Source organism: Ursus maritimus, unplaced genomic scaffold (assembly GCF_017311325.1).
Source record: "Ursus maritimus isolate PB19 unplaced genomic scaffold, ASM1731132v1 scaffold_36, whole genome shotgun sequence".
Lineage (NCBI taxonomy): Eukaryota > Metazoa > Chordata > Mammalia > Carnivora > Ursidae > Ursus > Ursus maritimus.
This window is the reverse complement of record NW_024426230.1, coordinates 24,240,559-24,260,700: the sequence shown is the minus strand read 5'-3', so window position 1 is coordinate 24,260,700 and position 20,142 is coordinate 24,240,559. Positions and strand designations below refer to the sequence as shown.

At 36.4% G+C, this 20,142-nt stretch overlaps 1 protein-coding gene across 2 annotated transcripts in view; it reads right to left on the bottom strand.

Moving 5' to 3' along the window:
- ATL1 (atlastin GTPase 1) overlaps positions 1-20,142 on the bottom strand; it is a 66,824-nt gene that overhangs the window by 23,438 nt on the left and 23,244 nt on the right. For both annotated transcript variants that reach the window (XM_008693194.2, XM_008693202.2), the window contains exons 2-6: positions 10,930-11,177; positions 8,850-8,984; positions 8,299-8,403; positions 5,661-5,711; positions 3,078-3,134 (exon numbers count right to left, since the gene is read on the bottom strand). In XM_008693194.2, the coding sequence (XP_008691416.1) occupies positions 3,078-3,134; positions 5,661-5,711; positions 8,299-8,403; positions 8,850-8,984; positions 10,930-11,177 (596 nt within the window). The remainder of the gene's footprint in view (positions 1-3,077; positions 3,135-5,660; positions 5,712-8,298; positions 8,404-8,849; positions 8,985-10,929; positions 11,178-20,142) is intronic.

Genomic DNA, 20,142 nt, shown 5'->3' with positions numbered 1-20,142 from the left:
GTGAATTATTTTGTAGGCAGTAAGCTCATTAACATTGGCCTTAACGATGTTTTTTAAAAATGTGAATTATTTGCTGATATCTTGAACATTCTGAGATCTGAATACATTAGCATATTACCTTTTAATTTCATGATGTGTAGTATTTTTTGTTTTGAATTTGGTTGCTTACATTTTAAACATTATTAAATATCTTTGGAAGCCACTTTTGCTTCTTAATGACATTCTCATTTCAATTTCAGATACTTTGATTTACAAGTGCCAACTTGTTTAGGAGTCATTGTTGACTCATTCAGTCAAAACTTTTTTTCACTGACATTTCAAAATGCCACCAGTTTGCCAGCAAGTGATAATTTCTTGAAGTTTTTTTTCTATTGTTTGGTCTCTATTCATTATTATTATTATTATTTAACCAAAAACACTACCTCTCCCTGTGTCTCCCTCACTCTCTCTTTCTTTCTTTCTTTCTATCTATCTATCTATCTATCTATCTATCTATCTATCTATCTAATCAGAGCACGGGTTAGTCTCTCTTCATTTTAATGTATCTGGCAAAGTGTAAGAAGCAGTAACATTTGTTGGTAAGACTTAAAAATCCTTTCCAGAATTTACAATGGAGTTCCCAGTCAATGCCAATGGATCTGGAGAGTAACAACTTTCAGAGAAGAGAAAAATCAAAGCTAATAGCCCGATTACTATATAATACTTCAACTATCACCCTGACAAATTATTATATTTTAAAGGTAACAATCTAGGGGCGGCTGGGTGGCTCAGTCAGTTAAGCATCTGACTTCTGCTCAGGTCATGATCTCAGGGTCCTGAGACTGAGCCCTGCATCGGGCTCCCTGCTCAGGAGAGCCTGCTTCTCTCTCTCCCTCTGCTGCTCCCCTTGCTTGTGCTCTCTCTGTCAAATAAATAAAACCTTCAAAAATAAATAAACAAAGGTAACAGAATCTAATAGGTATCATAATCCAAAGAGAAGACTGTAAGCAGGGACCGGTTTTATTCTACCTGGACTCCTCTCCCTACCCCCTTCCCTAGACCATCATCCCTCCAAGCAAAGGCCCCTTTCTTGCTTCATATTTTTCCCAGATCCCCACTCCCATTCAACTGTCTACTCCGAATCACACTTACTCTAACGTGTATTATTTTTGTGTATGTAGAGCATTTTAAGTAATCATAAACAGTACTGTGTTATAAATCTCAAACTTTTTTCCTAATTAATTTGGTATGAATTTTAACACTCTATTCATGCTACTCCATAGACTACAGGTTCATTGCCTTTGGATGTTGCAAAATATTCCAGAATGTGCTTCTCACCATATTTATGTATCCGTCCTTCTAGGGATGGACACCTATGCTGCCTTCCACTGCTGCTACTACCACTCTATCCATGCTACAGTGAGTACCCTTATACACTTCCCCTGCTTCACAGAATCGCTGCTCCAACGCACTTTGACCAGCAGGGCCTGAGTGCTCCCCTTTACTCAAATCCTATCATTTGGTATTATCCCCATGTTCAACTTTTTGCCTATGAGTGTAAAATGGTATCTTGTTGTTTTAATTTTTATCTGATTATCAATGAGACTTGACATCCTTTCAAAAATGTATTAGCCATTCAGGTTTCCTTTCTGTGAACTGTCTATATGTCCTTTGCCTATTTTCTCTTTACTCAGTTTAACATTTTTGAATGGTTTTGTTTTGTTTTTAAGACTTTATTTTCCTAGTACAGTTTTAGGTTTACCATAAAAGTGAAAGGAAGGTACAGATATCTGCCATATACCACCTGCCCCTACATATGCATAGCCTCCCCCATTCTCAACATCACTTACCAGAATGGTTATAAGACACGGCAAAAGCTAGATGAGTACCAGAGACAGGATACTGGGCGGGGGCAAGTTTTTTGGAGGTGGATTCTTTCTTTCTTTCTCTTTCTCTTTCCTTTCCTTTCATTTCCTTCCCTTCCCTTTCTTTCTCTCTCTCTTTTTCTTTTCTCTTCTTTCTCTTTCTCTTCTTTCTCTTTCTCTCTCACTCTGTTTCTCTCTTCCTAAGTTTTATTTAGTCTAAGACTTAGCTTGAGCCCCTCTGATAAGCCTAGGCTGAAGCTGGCATGCTTTAGGTGAGCAGTCGTTGGTGGTTAAATCTGCACCTCTTCCAGGTTTTCAAGGCTCTTTGACTTAATTATAATCTCCTGGCTCTTGATATATAAAGAGGGCTGGGGCAGCGGGAGCATTAATGGGCCAAATAATCTGCTTATACCACTCAATACAAGCTCAGATATTGCCCTGACATCACCCTGCTGTTCCAAGCAGAGGCTGAGCTGGTTGCTAGTCTGATACCTGGTGCAACGAAGCAAGTGATGGCCCACACAGGTCAAGGTGTAAGAAAGAGAAAAGTGGGCGCCTGGCTGGCTCAGTTGGAGGGGCATGCGGTTCTTTTGGGGTCATGGGTTTGAGTCCCACATGCGGTGTAGAGATTACTTAGACATAACTTGAAAGAAAGAAAGAAAGAAAGAAAGAAAGAAAGAAAGAAAGAAAGAAAGAAAAGAAAGAAGAAAGAAAGAGAGAAAGAAAGAAAGAAGAAAGAAAGAGGGAGGGGGAGGGAGGCAGGGAGGAAAGAAGGAAGGAAGAAAAGGGAAAAAGCACCTCCAAAAAACTTGCCCCCACCCAATATCCTGTCTCTGATTCTCATTTAGCTTTTATTGTGTCTTGTAACCCCTTCTATTTTCCCAGGAATTTTGTTTGTTTTTAACTTTTACGTTTAACAAATTCATCACTTTTTTTTTTTTTTTAGTTTTTGTAAGATCTCTAGGGTTGGATTTGGGGGAGAAAAGATGATAGCCTTGTAGGAACCAAAAAATCTTAATTCATCTTTTCATTTTCCCATTTAAAAAACAGTTAAATTTTTATTTCCCTATTTTAATCTCTTACTTGCATCAAATAGCGCTAGCAAAGTTATCAAAGTACTTCTTGAAAGAAATAAAAAGGAAGAAATATGACCCTCTCAATTAATCAATATACCTGGTTATACTCTTCAGAAAAATTTAATAAGAATTTACCATCATTTTACCCTCCACTTACCTGGAATGGTTTCAGGAATATTTCCTCCATCGCCAGTCTGCCATACTCGGTGAAGAGCTAGACAGAAAATCACACACACCACAGAGAAAACTTCAGTATCAGCAAAGTTCTACTTCTGTGCTCTCTTCCATTCTTTGTTTTCCTCGCTAAGACATAATACTGTATTATTAAGGTTACAATAATCATTTTAAGGAACTAAGAATTAGATAAAGCAGAACTACAGTAATTTTTAATTTATTTTTAAATTTAAATTCAATTAATTGACATGTAATGTATTATTGGTTTCAGAGTGATTCATCAGTCTTATATAAAACCCAGTGCTCATTACATCACACTGGGTTATGTCCATGACCCAGTCACCCCATCCCTCCAGCCCCTCCCCTCCAGCAGAACTACAGTAATTTTTAAATAAAAAATTAAGGACATAAAGTACATGTTAAAAATAAAGTTTCCACTTCAGGCTAATACCTTTATATCAAGAATGTAGGACAGTTCTTTTGTAGGGAAGATGGGGGAAAAAGTAACATGGTAAATAACCTTTCAAAGCAGAACTCGCACAGATCAGACCAGAGAGCCATAAACTATGTTGGCCGTATTTACAAAAGTTGTTGCCTGAGGAAATTTAATGGCACAATGGACTGAATTACTACAAAGGCATAAAGGCATTTGGCTTAAAAATATAATCAGATATACCACCTTCTCTTGTTTCTAATTGCTCCCAGTTGAGAGGCACCGTATCAATTTTTGTGTAGACAGAAATGTAAGGTTTTAGAGAACAAAGACCTGAGGGGGGGACTGTGATTAGGCCTCTGACGAGCGTTTCATCCAGCCCAGCCCAGGGGGTTTCCCCAGCTGTACGGAAGTAATGCCACTTCTTCTACAAGACTAACAAGCCAGTGCGGCTTCTCAGAGCTGGGACGAACTGACACAGAGGATTCCCGCCCCTGCCCCTCGAGGATAGCTCCCACAGCACCACCCTGCCTCTCCTGCAGAAGGATCTAGGAAGCCAAGGGTAATTACTAAGCATCTGATTAGAGTGATTCAGTGAAAGTCTGCAATACCATGTCTAAAAGGCAGCTGGTCCAGGGGTGAGACACTCACATTAGAATCATCTACTAACATAATTGGAAGTCACAATCTTTTCTGAGGAGGCTGAGGTGTTGTCGTTTACAGGAAAAATGTTAAATGGTCTCAGAAAAAGATTACTTACTCAATATCAAAGTCCAAAATTAGCCTTCTTAAGAAATCCCTAAGCTGGTATTGAACAGTGCCATACCATTAGCTTGGAGAACAGTTGGCTAGGTTATGACACAGGCCTGAAGAAGTAAATCGTACTTATTACAAGAAACAATTATTCAGCGTATTGCCTATTTGTCCTAAATGCAGTGTGAGGTACTAGAAATATATTTGGGAATAAAGCCGGATGTGAACTCCAAATGTTATTTCCAACATCACAGGTTACCCTGCTTTATTAGCCTTTGTTGTCTGTTAAATTTGTACATGGCTCTTATTGCCAAGATAGATTGTCTATTTAGAGCAAAATTTTCTATAAAATATGCAGAGGGAAATTATCAGAGAAACAATACATTTTGCTATGTAACAAAATAACATGCATTGAAAGATAGCAGAGTGTTACAGAGATGGGAACTTTCTTAAGGAAACCTCTAATCTCATCTTTTACATATTTGAGATTTAAATGCTGCTTGGAAAGTGGAAGGAGCACTGAGCCCAGGAGATACCCAGATTTCTAGTCCCACTAGAAATACCACTAATTAGCCACATGAGTTTAGGCAAGTCATTTACTACTTTCAGCCAAATTTACCTCATCTGTAAAATATGAAGGATAAATTAGGTGTCACTCTTTCAGATCTAAAAGAGAATTTTACGAATTATCATCAGGTAGTCCCTCATAGTTTTTAGGTATAAAGTAGTCCATAGGAAAAAAGTCTGGCATACAACTGATATCATACTAATAATTATTAAATCTCTGACCGTAAGACTTCAACTTCAGGTTTTTTTCTCTGCATTTTTGCTGTAACAATACTCTGAGGGCAGCATATAGAACAGAAAGGTTTTCAAAACATATTATTCAAGCACAGCTGACATACGATGTTATAGTTTCAGGTGTGCACCATGCGATTTGGTAATTCTACGCATTATGTGTGCTCACCTTCAGTGTGCCCACCACCTGTCACCACACAACATCACAGTGTTAATGACTGTATCCCCATGGTGTACTTCTCACCTCTGTGAGTTATTTATTTTATGACTGGATCAAATTCACATTTTGGGTCATTTTTAAACCAGAGATTCTTTTCTCTCATCTGCCATATATATTCACATATATAGGGCCAATTGCAAGTAGCTTTAGAGTAACAAAGAAATTTGAAAACTGAATTAGAAAGAATGTAACTATACAGGGCTGAAACAAGAAACCTGGAAATAGGACAACCTCTATTTGATTATGTTTCTAAATCTTTCTGAATTAAGTTTTCCAAGTAGAGGAAGGCCCAACAAAATCTATACATCCTCAAAAGATGACCAGATATGTAAAAAAAAAAAAAAAAGTATACACATTGTTACCTGGAGGTGCTGAAGGTCATCCTCCTGGACGTTCTGGGATAAGTTATATACCTTGATTAAGAAGTAAAGATAAAATGAGAAAATAATTAACATCCTCCGAAGCACTTAGTCATTTTTTACTTTTATAAATATCAATGTTCACAAAATCAAACTCTCTTAAGTGTATTCTTATATAATGGTATTTATAAGACCTTGAGAGAGTAATAAAGAAGGCTTGAAAGACAACAGACAACGTACAATGATCATAAAATTGTTCCAGAAATACCACAGCCACTTGTCCTGGAGACAGAATATTAAAATTATTTATGAACCTAACTAAACAATTAGTCACTAAAATAATCATTCTTACAAGCATACCAAAATAATAGCAATCCCGATCTAAATAACCCATCCATAAAATTTTGTCTTGAAAACTTATGTTCACCTTTTCATAATTGATTAATTTAGTTAAGCCTATAGACAGTTCTACCACATTGAAGTTAGGTTCCAAATATCAGGCTCATATCTCTACACATATGCATTACTGCTTCATGAACAGATCACAGCACTAAGATGACATTCTCTTTTATTTTGAGGGGTAACTTCAAAAAAAAGGATGTTTATATGTTTATATATTGACACAAACAACATACTTTGTGTTCTTATTTAAATAACAGATTTTTTCTCAGATAATAAAAAGTCATTACTAGGGACTTAGATTTTTCAGTGAAAATATTCAATCTTTTCAGGTAAAATATAAATAAAAAATATTAAAAAGGCAAAGTCAATCTTGTTTTAATTGGCTTGTTTATACTGCTGATTATGAACAACGCTTTCTCTGCTCACTTATAATTCCAGCCTTAACTTATTTACCCCAACCACTTTGCCTTCCCTACCTCTTAAACTATCTTACCTCTTTTTAACCATCTGTTTCTTGCTCTTTCTTATGAATAGAAAATATCTAAACACTGTTTTAAAATCTCTCATGCTATATGTTCTATGGCTATAGTAAAACTCTCCAAGGACTTTCAGGACCATTTGTAAAGCCTACAATAACTTCAAAAACAATACTTGAAAAAAGACAAAGAAAGAAAAAAGGAAGGGAAGATACAAAAAAAATTTTAAAGATTTTATTTATTTATTTAGAGAGCACAGAAGCAGGGGGATGGGCAGAGGAAGAGGGAGAGAGAGAATCCCAAGCAGACCCCACACTAAGCATAGAGCCCAATGTGGGGCTTGATCCCAGGACCCTGAGATCATGACCTGAGCCAAAATCAAGAGCGGGAGGCTCAACCAAAGGAGCCACCCAGGTGCCACAAAGATAAAAATTTTTGTAAGACATTTACTTATCTAAATGTATATTAAATGTTTTAAAAAGTTGGGAAAGCATCTTAAAAAACAAAAAACAAAAAACCCCGCCTGGGTGCCTCAGTTAGTTAAGCATCTGCCTCTTGATTCTGGCTCAGGTCATGATCTCAGATTGTGAGATTGAGCCCCGCATGTGGAACCTGCTTGGGATTCTCTCTCCCTCTTCCCCTGTCCCTCCCCTCCGAGACAACCCCCCACATCACACACGTGCTCTCTCTCCTTCTAAAAAAAAAAAGAAGCTGGGAAAGCATATGTTTTCATACTTAGAAATGTTTCTACTGGCTATGGAAAAAAAAATCTCATTTGGGGCGGCTGGGTGGCGCAGTCATTGAGCGTCTGCCTTCGGCTGAGGGCGTGATCCCAGAGTTCTGGGATCGAGCCCCACATCAGACTCCTCCTCTGGGAGCCTGCTTCTTCCTCTCTCACTCCCCCTGCTTGCGTTCCCTCTCGCTGGCTGTTTCTCTCTGTCAAATTAATAAATAAAATCTTAAAAAAAAACTCATTTATAAATCTTTTTTTTTTTTTTTAAAGATTTTATTTATTTATTCGACAGAGATAGAGACAGCCAGCGAGAGAGGGAACACAAGCAGGGGGAGTGGGAGAGGAAGAAGCAGGCTCATAGCGGAGGAGCCTGATGTGGGGCTCGATCCCATAATGCCGGGATCACGCCCTGAGCCGAAGGCAGACGCTTAACCGCTGTGCCACCCAGGCGCCCCATCATTTATAAATCTTGTTTCCATAAATGTAACTTACAATAGGTAGTTTTAATGTATCTATTTGCATACGTCATAAGACTTAATAATATTGAGTGATTGTAGGCTTTAAACAGAAAAAAAATTATCAATAAGATAATACAAATTTTTCTTTTTTTTTTAAAGATTTTATTTATTTATTTGACAGAGATAGAGACAGCCAGCCAGAGAGGGAACACAAGCAGGGGGAGTGGGAGAGGAAGAAGCAGGCTCATAGCGGAGGAGCCTGATGTGGGGCTCGATCCCAGAACGCCGGGATCACGCCCTGAGCAGAAGGCAGACGCTTAACCGCTGTGCCACCCAGGCGCCCCAATACAAATTTTTCTGACCATAGAGTTTGAAAACTGAACAGAAATTAGATGACAGTAACCAAAACAATTCTACTTTTATAGAAATCACAATAACTTGTATGATAATTGAGCCAAATAATATATTTACCATTTCTGTTGTTTGTCTTAACTACCACATGTATGTAGGAACACATATGTTCATAAGTTTTAAAGAAACAGCCATCAAAATGGATTCATTTTATTCCATACCTGTATTGAGCTGATCATTGTGCTAAGCGCAAATACTGTGGCCGAATCTCTCAGAGTTGACTGACTATCAAAGGTTCCCTGAGTATCCATCAATAGCACTGCAACCTACAGGCAAGTAGAGCACAGCATTGATATTTTATAGGACAGGTGCAGTATTAGGGTTACTACAAATTTAACACCATAAGAACTAAAGCAAACAATTATCAATGAATACTTAATAAGTAATTTTTTATATATGCCATGAATGCCACAGAAACTAAAAATATTAATTAGCTGATACTATAATGATTAATTTTCATTGGTATTCCAACATAACAGAAACGATACTGAAACAAAATATAGATGTTAGCTTGCTGAACTGCTGTCCTATTGTCCCTATGATTTTTCCACCTTGATCAACAGAAAGGGAAACAGGAACACGCAACCCACTTCCCTTTTAATTTTCATGTCAAATTGCCGAACCTAGTTTTCAGAAGGTCATTTTGAGGATCTTGAAAAGTGGTAACTCTTGCAAGTGAGACTCAGTTTTCTTTACGAAGTTTGCATCATACCTTCTTGCCATCAGGTTTATTGATAAGGAAGACTTCACTCCATATTTGGATTCCTGTGGTCTCTCTTTCAGACCCACCTCTCCATGAAAAACCAGTCAATGGTTCATTGTAATCTCCAACCCAGTCGACTGATTCCTATAAATTAAGAAAGTCTGTGATATGGAACGGGATATGTGGTGTAGTTTTTCCCACACATCAATTCCGGTTTGTAGCTCTCTCCAACTATAGTCAAAAGGAAACAACATAGTCACATCTACTGCATTGATACGATTACTTTATTTATCTAGAATATTATTACAGAGGAGCCGTATCTGCTACATTTTATTCTAGGTCCTGGGAATACATAGATATCATTCCAGACCAGAGAAAGCTTACAACCTAATTTTAAAAAAGACAGACATGTTAACAAACTCTTATGTTGCCATGTATATTAGGCATAAATAGAAGCACAGGAAAAGAAATAACTAACTCTCGGTCAGGTAAGACTTAACAGGAGAGGTGGTGTTTGTGCTAAAATTTGAAGGATGTTTGGGAATTTTCCAGGAGAGCAAATTTGGGGAGAGCATTCTAGAAGCAAAGAAATAAAGATAGGAGAAAGGATATTATGTCAGGATATACACAATAATGATACATACAAACACTTCGGTATTGGGGGAGGAGGGAGTGAACAGCAAGAGGAGAGGCACCTAATAGTGTTGCAGAAAAACAAAAACATAAGCAATCTGTTACACTTTAATCTGGCAAGTGCTATTTAACACAAGCAACATGACAAATGTTATTGAGCATTTAATTTTAATGTTTATTTCACAGTTTAAACTATGAATATGCCTAAAACTGTATAATCCCAAAGAATGGAAACTAATTTTGTTCACTTAATTTTCCCACCCATGTTAAGTAGCATACTAATGTCGAAGAGTTCTGTTTGGTTTCAAAGCCTGAAGTATTTTGGTAGTTCTATTCTTGATTTGCTTGAACTGAAGCTAGAGATAGAAGATATTAAAGTGAACTTCACGAAACTACTCAAAAATACCCTAACTATAAAAGATCAATCCCAAATGAATAATTATGGTATAAGTAAATAACACAAAGTTGCTGTGGGTAGTGTGTCCCTTCTGCCTCCACAGCCATATGTGCAAGAGAATTGCTATGGGGAAAAGGGTAGAAAATAATATATAGGTATGCTCTCCATTCCCAACCTTATGTTCCTGGACTCTGTTATCCTTCTGCTTTTGGTTTATCCTAGGTCCCTTAAAGTTTCATTTCTGAGCCACATTGTCGTCTCAAATGTTATGACACTGTTGATTGCCTCTGGGGGTGGGGTAAGATGAGAATCAAGCGGGAAAAGAGAAGAGAGAACTTTCTGGGGTAACAGCAAGATATACTTGATAGAACTTGTGGCCATGCAGGCATAAGCATTTTCAAAAAATAATCATAATAAGCAAATGTACACCTAAGATTTATGCATGTAACTGTAATGTAGATTTTACAACAAAAGAAAACAACTGAAATATATGATAACGATACAGATTAAAATATTTATGAAGAAGTGTGCCAATGTCAGCAGTTTACTTTGAAATGGATAAAAAAATCAGAAGCGGTGATGGGTGTAAGGAGGGAAGAAGAACTGGAGACACATGTGATAACACAAGAATATTAATGTTCATGGTAAAATCTAGGTAGTTCACACTGAGGTCTTCACTGTAAAATTCTTTTTAACTTTGCTGCATGCTTGAAATTTGTCATAATAAATGTTGGGGAGAAAATAATTATCATAAAAAAGTTATGATAAAAGTTATGTGACACATTTTAAACACTCTAACATGTAAAGTTTATGATCATATCACTATGCTGTGTCTCTTTCTAAAAGAATAAAAAAATAAGCTATATTCTAAGGGAAATGTGGCAAAGTGGCCTCAGAGGAAAGTGGCCAATGGAGTTTGGTACCCAAAGCACTGCAGGTGGAATGGTTCTACCGCAGCATATAGGATAATGCAAGTGGAAATACTGAACACTACTAAATACAAACACAACAGGACAAGAGCACAGAAACAAGAAAACATTTTAAAGCAATCTTACGCACCTGGTTGTACATGTATCTCAACATAAAGTCCATCAGGAATGATTTTCCTTTTCTAAAGGCTCCAGCCACAGATACGGCAACAACCTCCTTGTCCCTGACAGCCTCTGAGAGAAGGATCCGATTCAGTGCCGTTTCATCTAACTCAAACGAATGGTCATCTTTGACGATGAGGACTTGGACTGGTCCTGCCTTTTTCACCGGCTCCTCCTCTTCTGAGCTCCATTCGTATGTCTTTTCTGAAAACCCACCTGTTGAATAAAATAGCAATTTATTCAGCTAATCATCTCAAAATACCAAGAAATGTACAGGTACCTCTCAATTCTCAAATATCTGAAACAGGGGCACAATGGAATTAGAAATGCTCGTTTTAATGACATATATTAATGTCATTAAATGTCTCAGAAAGACTTATGTCTCAGAAAGACATATCTCATCTTTCTGATTATGTGACCAAATCAAAGAGAATTTTATTCTCAAGAAAGCTCCAAGTCAGGGCAGAGATCTGTTTGCAGAGTGAGAAAGAAAATCAAAGCAAAGGGTTCTACTTTTGGAGCATAGGAATAAAATGACTTTAGTTCATACTTTCTTCATCCCCTAAAAATAAGTTTAGTTATTCACATAAAGGATCCTTGCAAAGTTTTTTAAAACTGAACACACATAGGAGGAAATAAATACAGAGAATCAGAATCACATATTTTTGAAATTGGAATAAATTTCTACAGCACCTAGTTCAGCTTCCTTCATTACATGCATGCCATCTACAAATTCCTAGGTTCTTAAATGTCTAAAATTATACCTCATAGCAATGGAATTTACAGATAATTAAATTGGATAGGGCCAGATTACAGACATCCTTCAAATCCATAGCAAAGAGCTCTAGATATAATTCAATTTTAAAAAAGTTATTTGGTGTGAAGATCTTATACAAAAGCTGTGTGACCCTGGGAAATTACTAAATCTCTCAACTCTTCATCTGTAAAATGTAAACTACTAATAGTACCTATTAATTGGGTTGTTATAAAGATTAAGGGAGCTACTATATGTAAAGTGCTGAGATCAGTGCTTGGCACATAGTAATCTCATAAAGGTTAGCTATCATCACCACCATCACCATCACTGCCTTGGGATTATAGACTGAACTAAGTATTCCTAGAAGAACTTTCTGCCTATTTTCCAGAAATTTGTGTGTGTGTATGTATACATATGTATGTAAAAAATTATCATATATATGATAAATGGTTAATATCCAAAATATATTAAGAACTGATACAACTAAATAGCAAAAAAAAAAAAAAAACAAACAAAAAAACAAAACCCTCAAACAATCCAATTTAAAAATGGGCAGAGGATCTGAATAGACCTTTTTCTACAGAAGACATGCAAATGGCCAACAGACACATGAAAAGGAGCTCAATATCATTAATCATCAAAAAATGCAAATCAAAACCAAATAGATATCACCTCATACCTATTAGAATGGCCATTATCAAAAAGAGAAGAAACAAGTCCTGGTTAGGACATAGAGAAAAAGGAATCCTTGTGCACTGCTGGTGAAAACATAAATTGGTGAAACCACTGTGGAAAACAGTATGGAAAAAATTAAAAATAAAATTACTATGTGATCCAGCAATTCCACTTCTAGGTATTCATCTGAAGAAAATGAAATGAGTAACTCAAAAAGATATATGCACCCCTATGTTCATTATAGCATTATTTATAATAGTCAAGATATGGAAACAACCTAAGAACAACCTAGGTGTCCACTGATGAATGAAGGGATAAAGAAATTAGTGTGTGTGTGTGTGTGTGTGTGTGTATACACACATATATGCACACACACACACACATATATGCATACACACACACATATATGCGATGGACTATTACTCAGCCATAAAAAATAATGAAATCTTGCCATTTGTGATAACATAGATGGACCTCAAGTGCATTGTGCAGGACAGAGAAAGACAAATACCGTACGGTCTCTTATATGTGGAATTTAAAAAACAAAAACAGGGGCGCCTGGGCGCTCGGTCATTAAGCATCTGCCTTCGGCTCAGGGCATGATCCCAGAGTCCTGGGATCGAGCCCCACATTGGGCTCACTGCTCCACTGGAAGCCTACTTCTTCCTCTCCCGCTCCCCCCGCTTGTGTTCCCTCTCTCACTGGCTGTCTCTTTCTCTGTCAAATAAATAAAATCTTAAAAAATAAAATAAAAATAAAAACAAAAAATAAAACAAGCTTATAGGTACAGAGAACAGCTGCTGGTTACCAGAATTGGGGGGGTGAGGGTGGGAGAAATAGGTGAAGAGGATCAAAAGATAAAAATAAAAACATAGACAAAGAAATCTTGTTCTCTTGTTAAGTCATTTTGAAACTCTGATGCTTAGTTTCTTCTTATGTAAGATGGAAAGAAGTTTTCCATTTAATTTTCAGAAATGTCAGTTTTGACAGAGGTCAACTTTTAGAATTAATCCTTAATATATAAGAGTTTTAGAACCCTGGGGGCGCCTGGGTGGCACAACGGTTAAGCGTCTGCCTTCGGCTCAGGGCGTGATCCCGGCGTTCTGGGATCAAGCCCCACATCAGGCTCCTCCGCTATGAGCCTGCTTCTTCCTCTCCCACTCCCCCTGCTTGTGTTCCCTCTCTCGCTGGCTGTCTCTATCTCTGTCGAATAAATAAATAAAATCTTTAAAAAAAAAAAAGGGTTTTAGAACCCCGGACCATGGCATTTGTAGTATATTACAAAATAACTTCAATGTGTCAAGGGACCTGTTCTTGTATCTACTGCCTTTGTAATGTAACTTTGTAATGTCCTCCCGCTTTGACTCTGGGGTCAGCCACGTGAGCTGCTTTAGCAGACATGACACAGCAGAGGCTTCTTAGAAAAGTCCTTGTGTTTTTCCATTTTGCTTTTTCACTTCTGCCATTCACCATGTCAATATTCTCAAAGTAGTCTGCTGCAGGATGAGAGACACTTGGAACAAAGGCAAACAGCATAGTCCCAACCAAGCCCTACAGCAAGCCAACCCCAAGCCATGTGAGGGAGCTCAGCCAAGACCAATAGTTGCCTGACAACTATTTCAACATGTATGATCAATAAATGCTTATTGTTCTATGCCCTTGAGGTTTTGTGGTTATTATGCAGCAAAACAGGCAATAAACTACTGGTACAGCCTACAAACCCTTCCTTTAAAAGGGCAGTACAGTGTAGTGGTTTAAAACGCTGGCTCTGGAACCAGACTACTGAGATTTGAATAAAGGTTTCCCCATTTCTTAGTAATCTTCAGCAAGTTGCTTAACCTCTCTGTGTCTACCTCATAACGTTGCTGTGAATTAATATATTCAAGTAACACACTTAGAACAGCTGCTGGTACGTTGTAAATGCTTTTAGTATTATTATAGATTTAGGAAACAAAAGCCAAAGATGTAACCAACCTTGCCCAAGAAAAGGATTTGGATTTTCTGTATCAGGCAATCTACCATGGATGCTTTCTTGTGTTACTATTTATTTCCTTTTACTACTCCAGCAAGGTATTTATTATTATCTGTATTTTTGACACATGAGGAAATTAAGAATTGGGTTAAGTAACTTTTCCAAGAGCATGCCCACTAGTAAGCGTTAGATCCGAGTTCACATAGTTAGTAACTGCCAACTTGAGATTAGATCCCAAGTATCTAAACTTTCATCCCAGGCCTTTCTACTATGACATTCTGTTTCTTTAGGGAAATCAGATAACTCTTAGACACCACATGAATGGGCTCATTTGCTTTGTATCAAAAGAACAGAAGGTCAAAACATACACCAATTAATTCTTCAGATCAGATATATGACCTAGCCTCAAATCAACCCTTAATAGTATTAATTTTGAACAAACTGGGCCCTTAAATAACCTTTCATTTAAATCTTTGAAAATATATTTAAATAGACATCCTCCATTATGTCTGCAGGCATACCTTGGAGATATTGCAGATTCAATTCCAGACCACCACAATAAAGCAAGTCATAGGAGTTTTTCGGTTTCCCAGTGCCTATAAAAGTTATATTTATACGACACTGTAGTCTATTAAGTGTGCAATAGCATTGTGTCTTAAAAAACCCAAAATATGTACCTTAATTTAAAACTACTTTATTGCTAAAAAAAAAAAAATGGTAATCATCATCTGAGCTTTCGGAAAGTTGTCATCTTTTTACTGGAGGGTCTGGCCTTGGTGCTGATGGCTGCTGACTGATCAGGGTGCCTAGTGCTGAAGTCTGGGGTGACTGTGGCAATTTCCTAAAATAAGACAACAATGAAATTTGCTGCATTGATTGACTCTTTCTTTTGTGAAGAGTTTCTCTGTAGCATGCTTGCTGTTTGACAGCATTTTACCCACATAGAACTTCTCTCGAAATTAGAGTCCGTTCTCTCAAACCCTCCTGCTGCTTTATCAACTAAGTTTATGTCATATTCTAAATCCTCTGCTGTCATTTCCAGTCTTCACAGCATCTTCACCAGGGGTTGATTCCACCTTAAGAAACCACTTTCTCTCCTCATGTATCAGAAGCGACCCCTCACACATTCAAGTTTTATCCTGAGGGTTCTGCAACTCAGTCCTATCTTCAGGCCCCGCTTCTAATTCTAGTTCTCCCGCGGTTTCCACCACATCTGCAGTTACTTCCTCTATTGCAGCCTTGAACCCCTCACAGTCATCGAACTCAAAAGTCTTAAATAGTGCAACAATTACTAAAATGGGACACAGACACAAAGTGAGCAAATGCTGTTGGAAAAACGATGTGTACAGGCTTGCTTAATGCAGTGTCACCACAAACCTTCAATTTGTTAAAAATGCAATATCTGTGAAGCTCAATAAAACAGAGTGCAACAAAATGAGGAATGCCTGTACTTAATAAGAAGTTTTATAACTAGAGAAAAACAGGCAATCATATCTCCTGGCATAATTTTTAACAAGACTTCTGATTACATTTACATATGTATATATAATTGTACCACATTGATAATTATCTATCTATATTGCTGTTCATCTTTAAGAAAGTACTACTGAAATACTGCAAATCTAACATCTAATTTCAGTTTTTCACTAGTGGAGACAGACATACAGCGATACTTTCTGAACCTAGTACAAAGCGTCTGGAAACAAGAGGACCATTGCCTGTAGCCATGAATCAGAGCTGTTCTCTCAGCAAAGTTAAGAAAAATTGATTTTATATCCAAAGAATGACACCTTCCATATTGCCTTATCTCAATGCTGGAGTCAGAGTCTTTGTTTAAATCCCAGTTTCACACCTTACACATATACGAAGTTGTGGAAATTATCTAACCACCCAATGGCTATCATCTATCTGAAAAATGAGATTAAGAATGATACCTATATCAGAGAGGCCTTTGTGACACTTAAGTAATGTTCATTAAATGAAAACCAAAGAGCTAGACAATTAGTACATGCTTAATAATGACCTAACACTAATAGTATTACTAATAATACTATTATTAATAATGATTTCTATTAATACTATCATTCATTATCTATTCATATTTGATTCCAGTACTACCCGCCAACCTAATTTCAGCCTCAGCACAAATGGCCTTTTGTTGAAGATGGCAAATATTCATTTTCTTTGACAAAGCTCTTTGCCTATCATGTAGTTAGGATCTGATTACACAATTGATGTGACTCAGGAACCCAGGCTAAACAATATTTTGGACAGAAAAACATCTTCAGAGCTGAAAACTATATCACAACTTTCTACAGACTGAAATAATTCTCAAAGATTGCTTGCATCAAACTACATATATGTAACAGGTGCTTTCAATAGAATTTCTGGGCTGTAATGTTTTCAAATATTCAACATTTCAGCATGATGCAATTTTGTTAAGTGGTTGTACCAATGTTTCACTCCCTACCCACTCCTCTCAATTTCTTAGACATCCTATTGATCCACATCCTTTCCAACACTTGGTTTTGTCTGACTTCTTAATTTTTGTCACTTGCACAGGTGTAAAATAAGTAAGTGATATGTCATCACGGTCTTGCTATGCATCTCTAAATGCCAATGAGGTAAACACGCCTTTTGCTCATTTTCTACTAGGTGTGTCTTTTTTTCACTGATTTGCAGTGGTTCTTTATGTATTTTGACTGCTCGTCCTTTGTTAGTTATATGCATGGCAAAAATCTCCTAGTTTAGAGATTACCTGTTCATTTTCCTTAAGCTCTTATTAATGAAAAGTCATTCTTAATTTTAATATAATAGATTTTATTAATAATTTATTTTATGATTAGTACTTAATATATCATGTTTAAGAAATTATTCCTTATACAAGATGTGAATACATTCATATACATTCCTCTAGTTTCTAAGTTTTGCTTTTGATACTTAAGTTCTCAACCCACAAGAAGTCGCTACTTGTGTAAGATGTGAGATCGAAATCCAATTTGACTTTATATGAGTAACAAAGTTTTCAGAACTCTATCAAAACCTCCTTTCCTCAAGTAGTCTGCCATTTGATTTTTATCATAAATAAGAGTTATACACATGCATACATATTTATGCACAAATATATATACATACATACATATATTTATACACATATACACACACATATAATGACTTTGTTTCTGATCTCTCGATTCTGATCCATTCAATAATTCATCTACATCAGCACCAACAGTATACTATCTTAATCAAAACAATTTTTTTCTGTAAGATTTTATTTATTTATTTTAGAGAGAGAGAGAGCAGGGAGCAGGGAGGGACAGAGGAAGAGGGGAGAAGAGTCTCCAGCAGACTCCGTGTTGAGTGCGGAGCCCAACACGGAGCTTGATCTCACAACCCTGAGATCACAACCCTGAGATCACCACCTGAGATCACAACTTGAGCTGAAACCAAGAATCAGATGCTTAACCGACTGTGCCACCCAGGTGCTCCTCAAACAGCTTTATAAAAAGTCATTATATATAGTATGATTATATTCCTCTAATTATTATCAGTCTTGGCTATTTTGACCCTTTCCGTACAAATATTGGAATCAATATGCTAGTTGAATTTTTTTAAGTTATATTAAATTTATGGATCATTTTGGAAGGGATCAATTTTATTATATTGTCTTCCAACCCATAAACATGAGAAATCTCTTTTAATCTGCTTCAATAAAGTTTTTATAATTTGGGGTGCTGGAGAAAGTAGGTTTGTTACATTCATTCCTAAGTACATTAGATTTTATTGCTAATTATAACTGGTTTCATTGCTGTTTTTAATTATGTTTTATAGCTGTTGCTTGGGTAAAGAAATGTAACTGACTTTAATAGATTAGCCTCATGTTGAAACATTTGTTAAACTACTCCTCTCTATAAATTCTGAGTAGATACTTTTGGGTTTCATTAATGTAGAAACAAATAATTTTTACAAATAGTGAAGTTCTATTTCTATCTTTTTAATCCTGATGTATTTCTTTTCCTTTTCTTGTATCATTGGACATTGAATACAATGTTGAATAGCAGAGGTAATACTAGACACAACTTATGATTTTAGTGAACATAACTTCCTCATTTTAATGGGACTACTTCCAATATTTGAGTTCATATTTGCTATAGTTTGGTCTGGTTTGTTAGATAACTTTACTTTATTAAGGAACTTCTCTACTGGTTTACTATGAGTTTTCAAAAATCATAAATGGAAAATGAATTTTATCAAATGTCTTTTCTGCATCTGTTGACATGATCACCTAGTTTACACCTCTACTCTGTTAACGTAAGTAATACATCTTTACATTTTTGTACAAACCTGATATTTTCAGGGTACAATATCTTATTTATATACTATTGACTCAGTTTGCTAAAGTCTTGTTTAGGAATTGTTCATCTATATTCACCAATGAATTGAGTCTATCATTTTCCTTTCTCATTTTGTCTTTGGCTAGTTTATTTTTATTTTATTTATTTATTTTTGTTTGTTTATTTATTTGACAGAGAGAGAGACAGCCAGCGAGAGAGGGAACACAAGCAGGGGGAGGGGGAGAGGAAGAAGCAGGATCCCAGCAGAGCAGGGAGCCCGATGCGGGGCTTGATCCCAGGACCCTGCGATCAGGCCCTGAGCCAAAGGCAGACACTTAAGAGCTGAGCCACTCAGGCACCCCTCTTTGGCTAGTTTAATATTCAGTTATATTAGCTTTATAAAAGGAATTAGCAAATGCTTCCCTTTCTATCTTCAAAAAGAGTTTGTAATAAAAAATTACGGTGAACAGTTCTTTGAAATTTTGATATATCTTGACTATAAAACCATCTGGGCCTGCTGTTTTCTTTGTGAGATGATTTTTAACTATTACCTCAATTTCATTAATACTTATGATGCAATAGCTACATTAGTACTAATAAAGTTTTGTATTTCTTTTTCAGAAATTTTTTTGTACATTTTATCTTTCTAGGAATTTTTCTCCATTGTCTAAAATTTCAGACAAAAAGTCAGTAAAGATGTAGAACATTTAAACAGTATCAATAGCCAACCTGACCAAGTTGACATCTAATAATTGCAAAACCATATATTCAAAGTTCATATGGGATATTCACCAAATAGACCATGTACTGGTTCATATATCAGATCTCAGCACATTTCAAATTTTTAAAATACTGCAAAAAAAATGTTCTCTGATAATAGAGAAATTAAACTAAAAATCAATAACAAGTATATATTTAGAAAATTCCTAAATATTTTGAAATTAAGCAGTAAATTTCTAAATAACCTATGGATATAAGAAAATATCATACGGGAAATGAGAATATGTTGTAAACTAAATAATCTAATGAATCTGATCCATTCATCAGCAGCACTATACACTATCTTTATCAAAATAGCTTTATGAAAATTCATTACATATAGTAGGGTAAGCCTATATCCTATCTTCTAATTATTGTCAGTTATGGCTATTATTTATTATTTTTTTAAGATTTTATTTATTTATTTGACAGAGATAGAGACAGCCAGCGAGAGAGAGAGAGAGGGAACACAAGCAGGGGGACTGGGAGAGGAAGAAGCAGGCTCATAGCAGAGGAGCCTGATGTGGGGCTCGATCCCATAACGCCGGGATCACACCCTGAGCAGAAGTCAGACACTTAACGACTGTGCCACCCAGGCGCCCCAGTTATGGCTATTTTGACTCTTTCTATATAAATATTAGAATCAGTAGGTTGCAGTGTAGTATCTTATTTATACAGAAA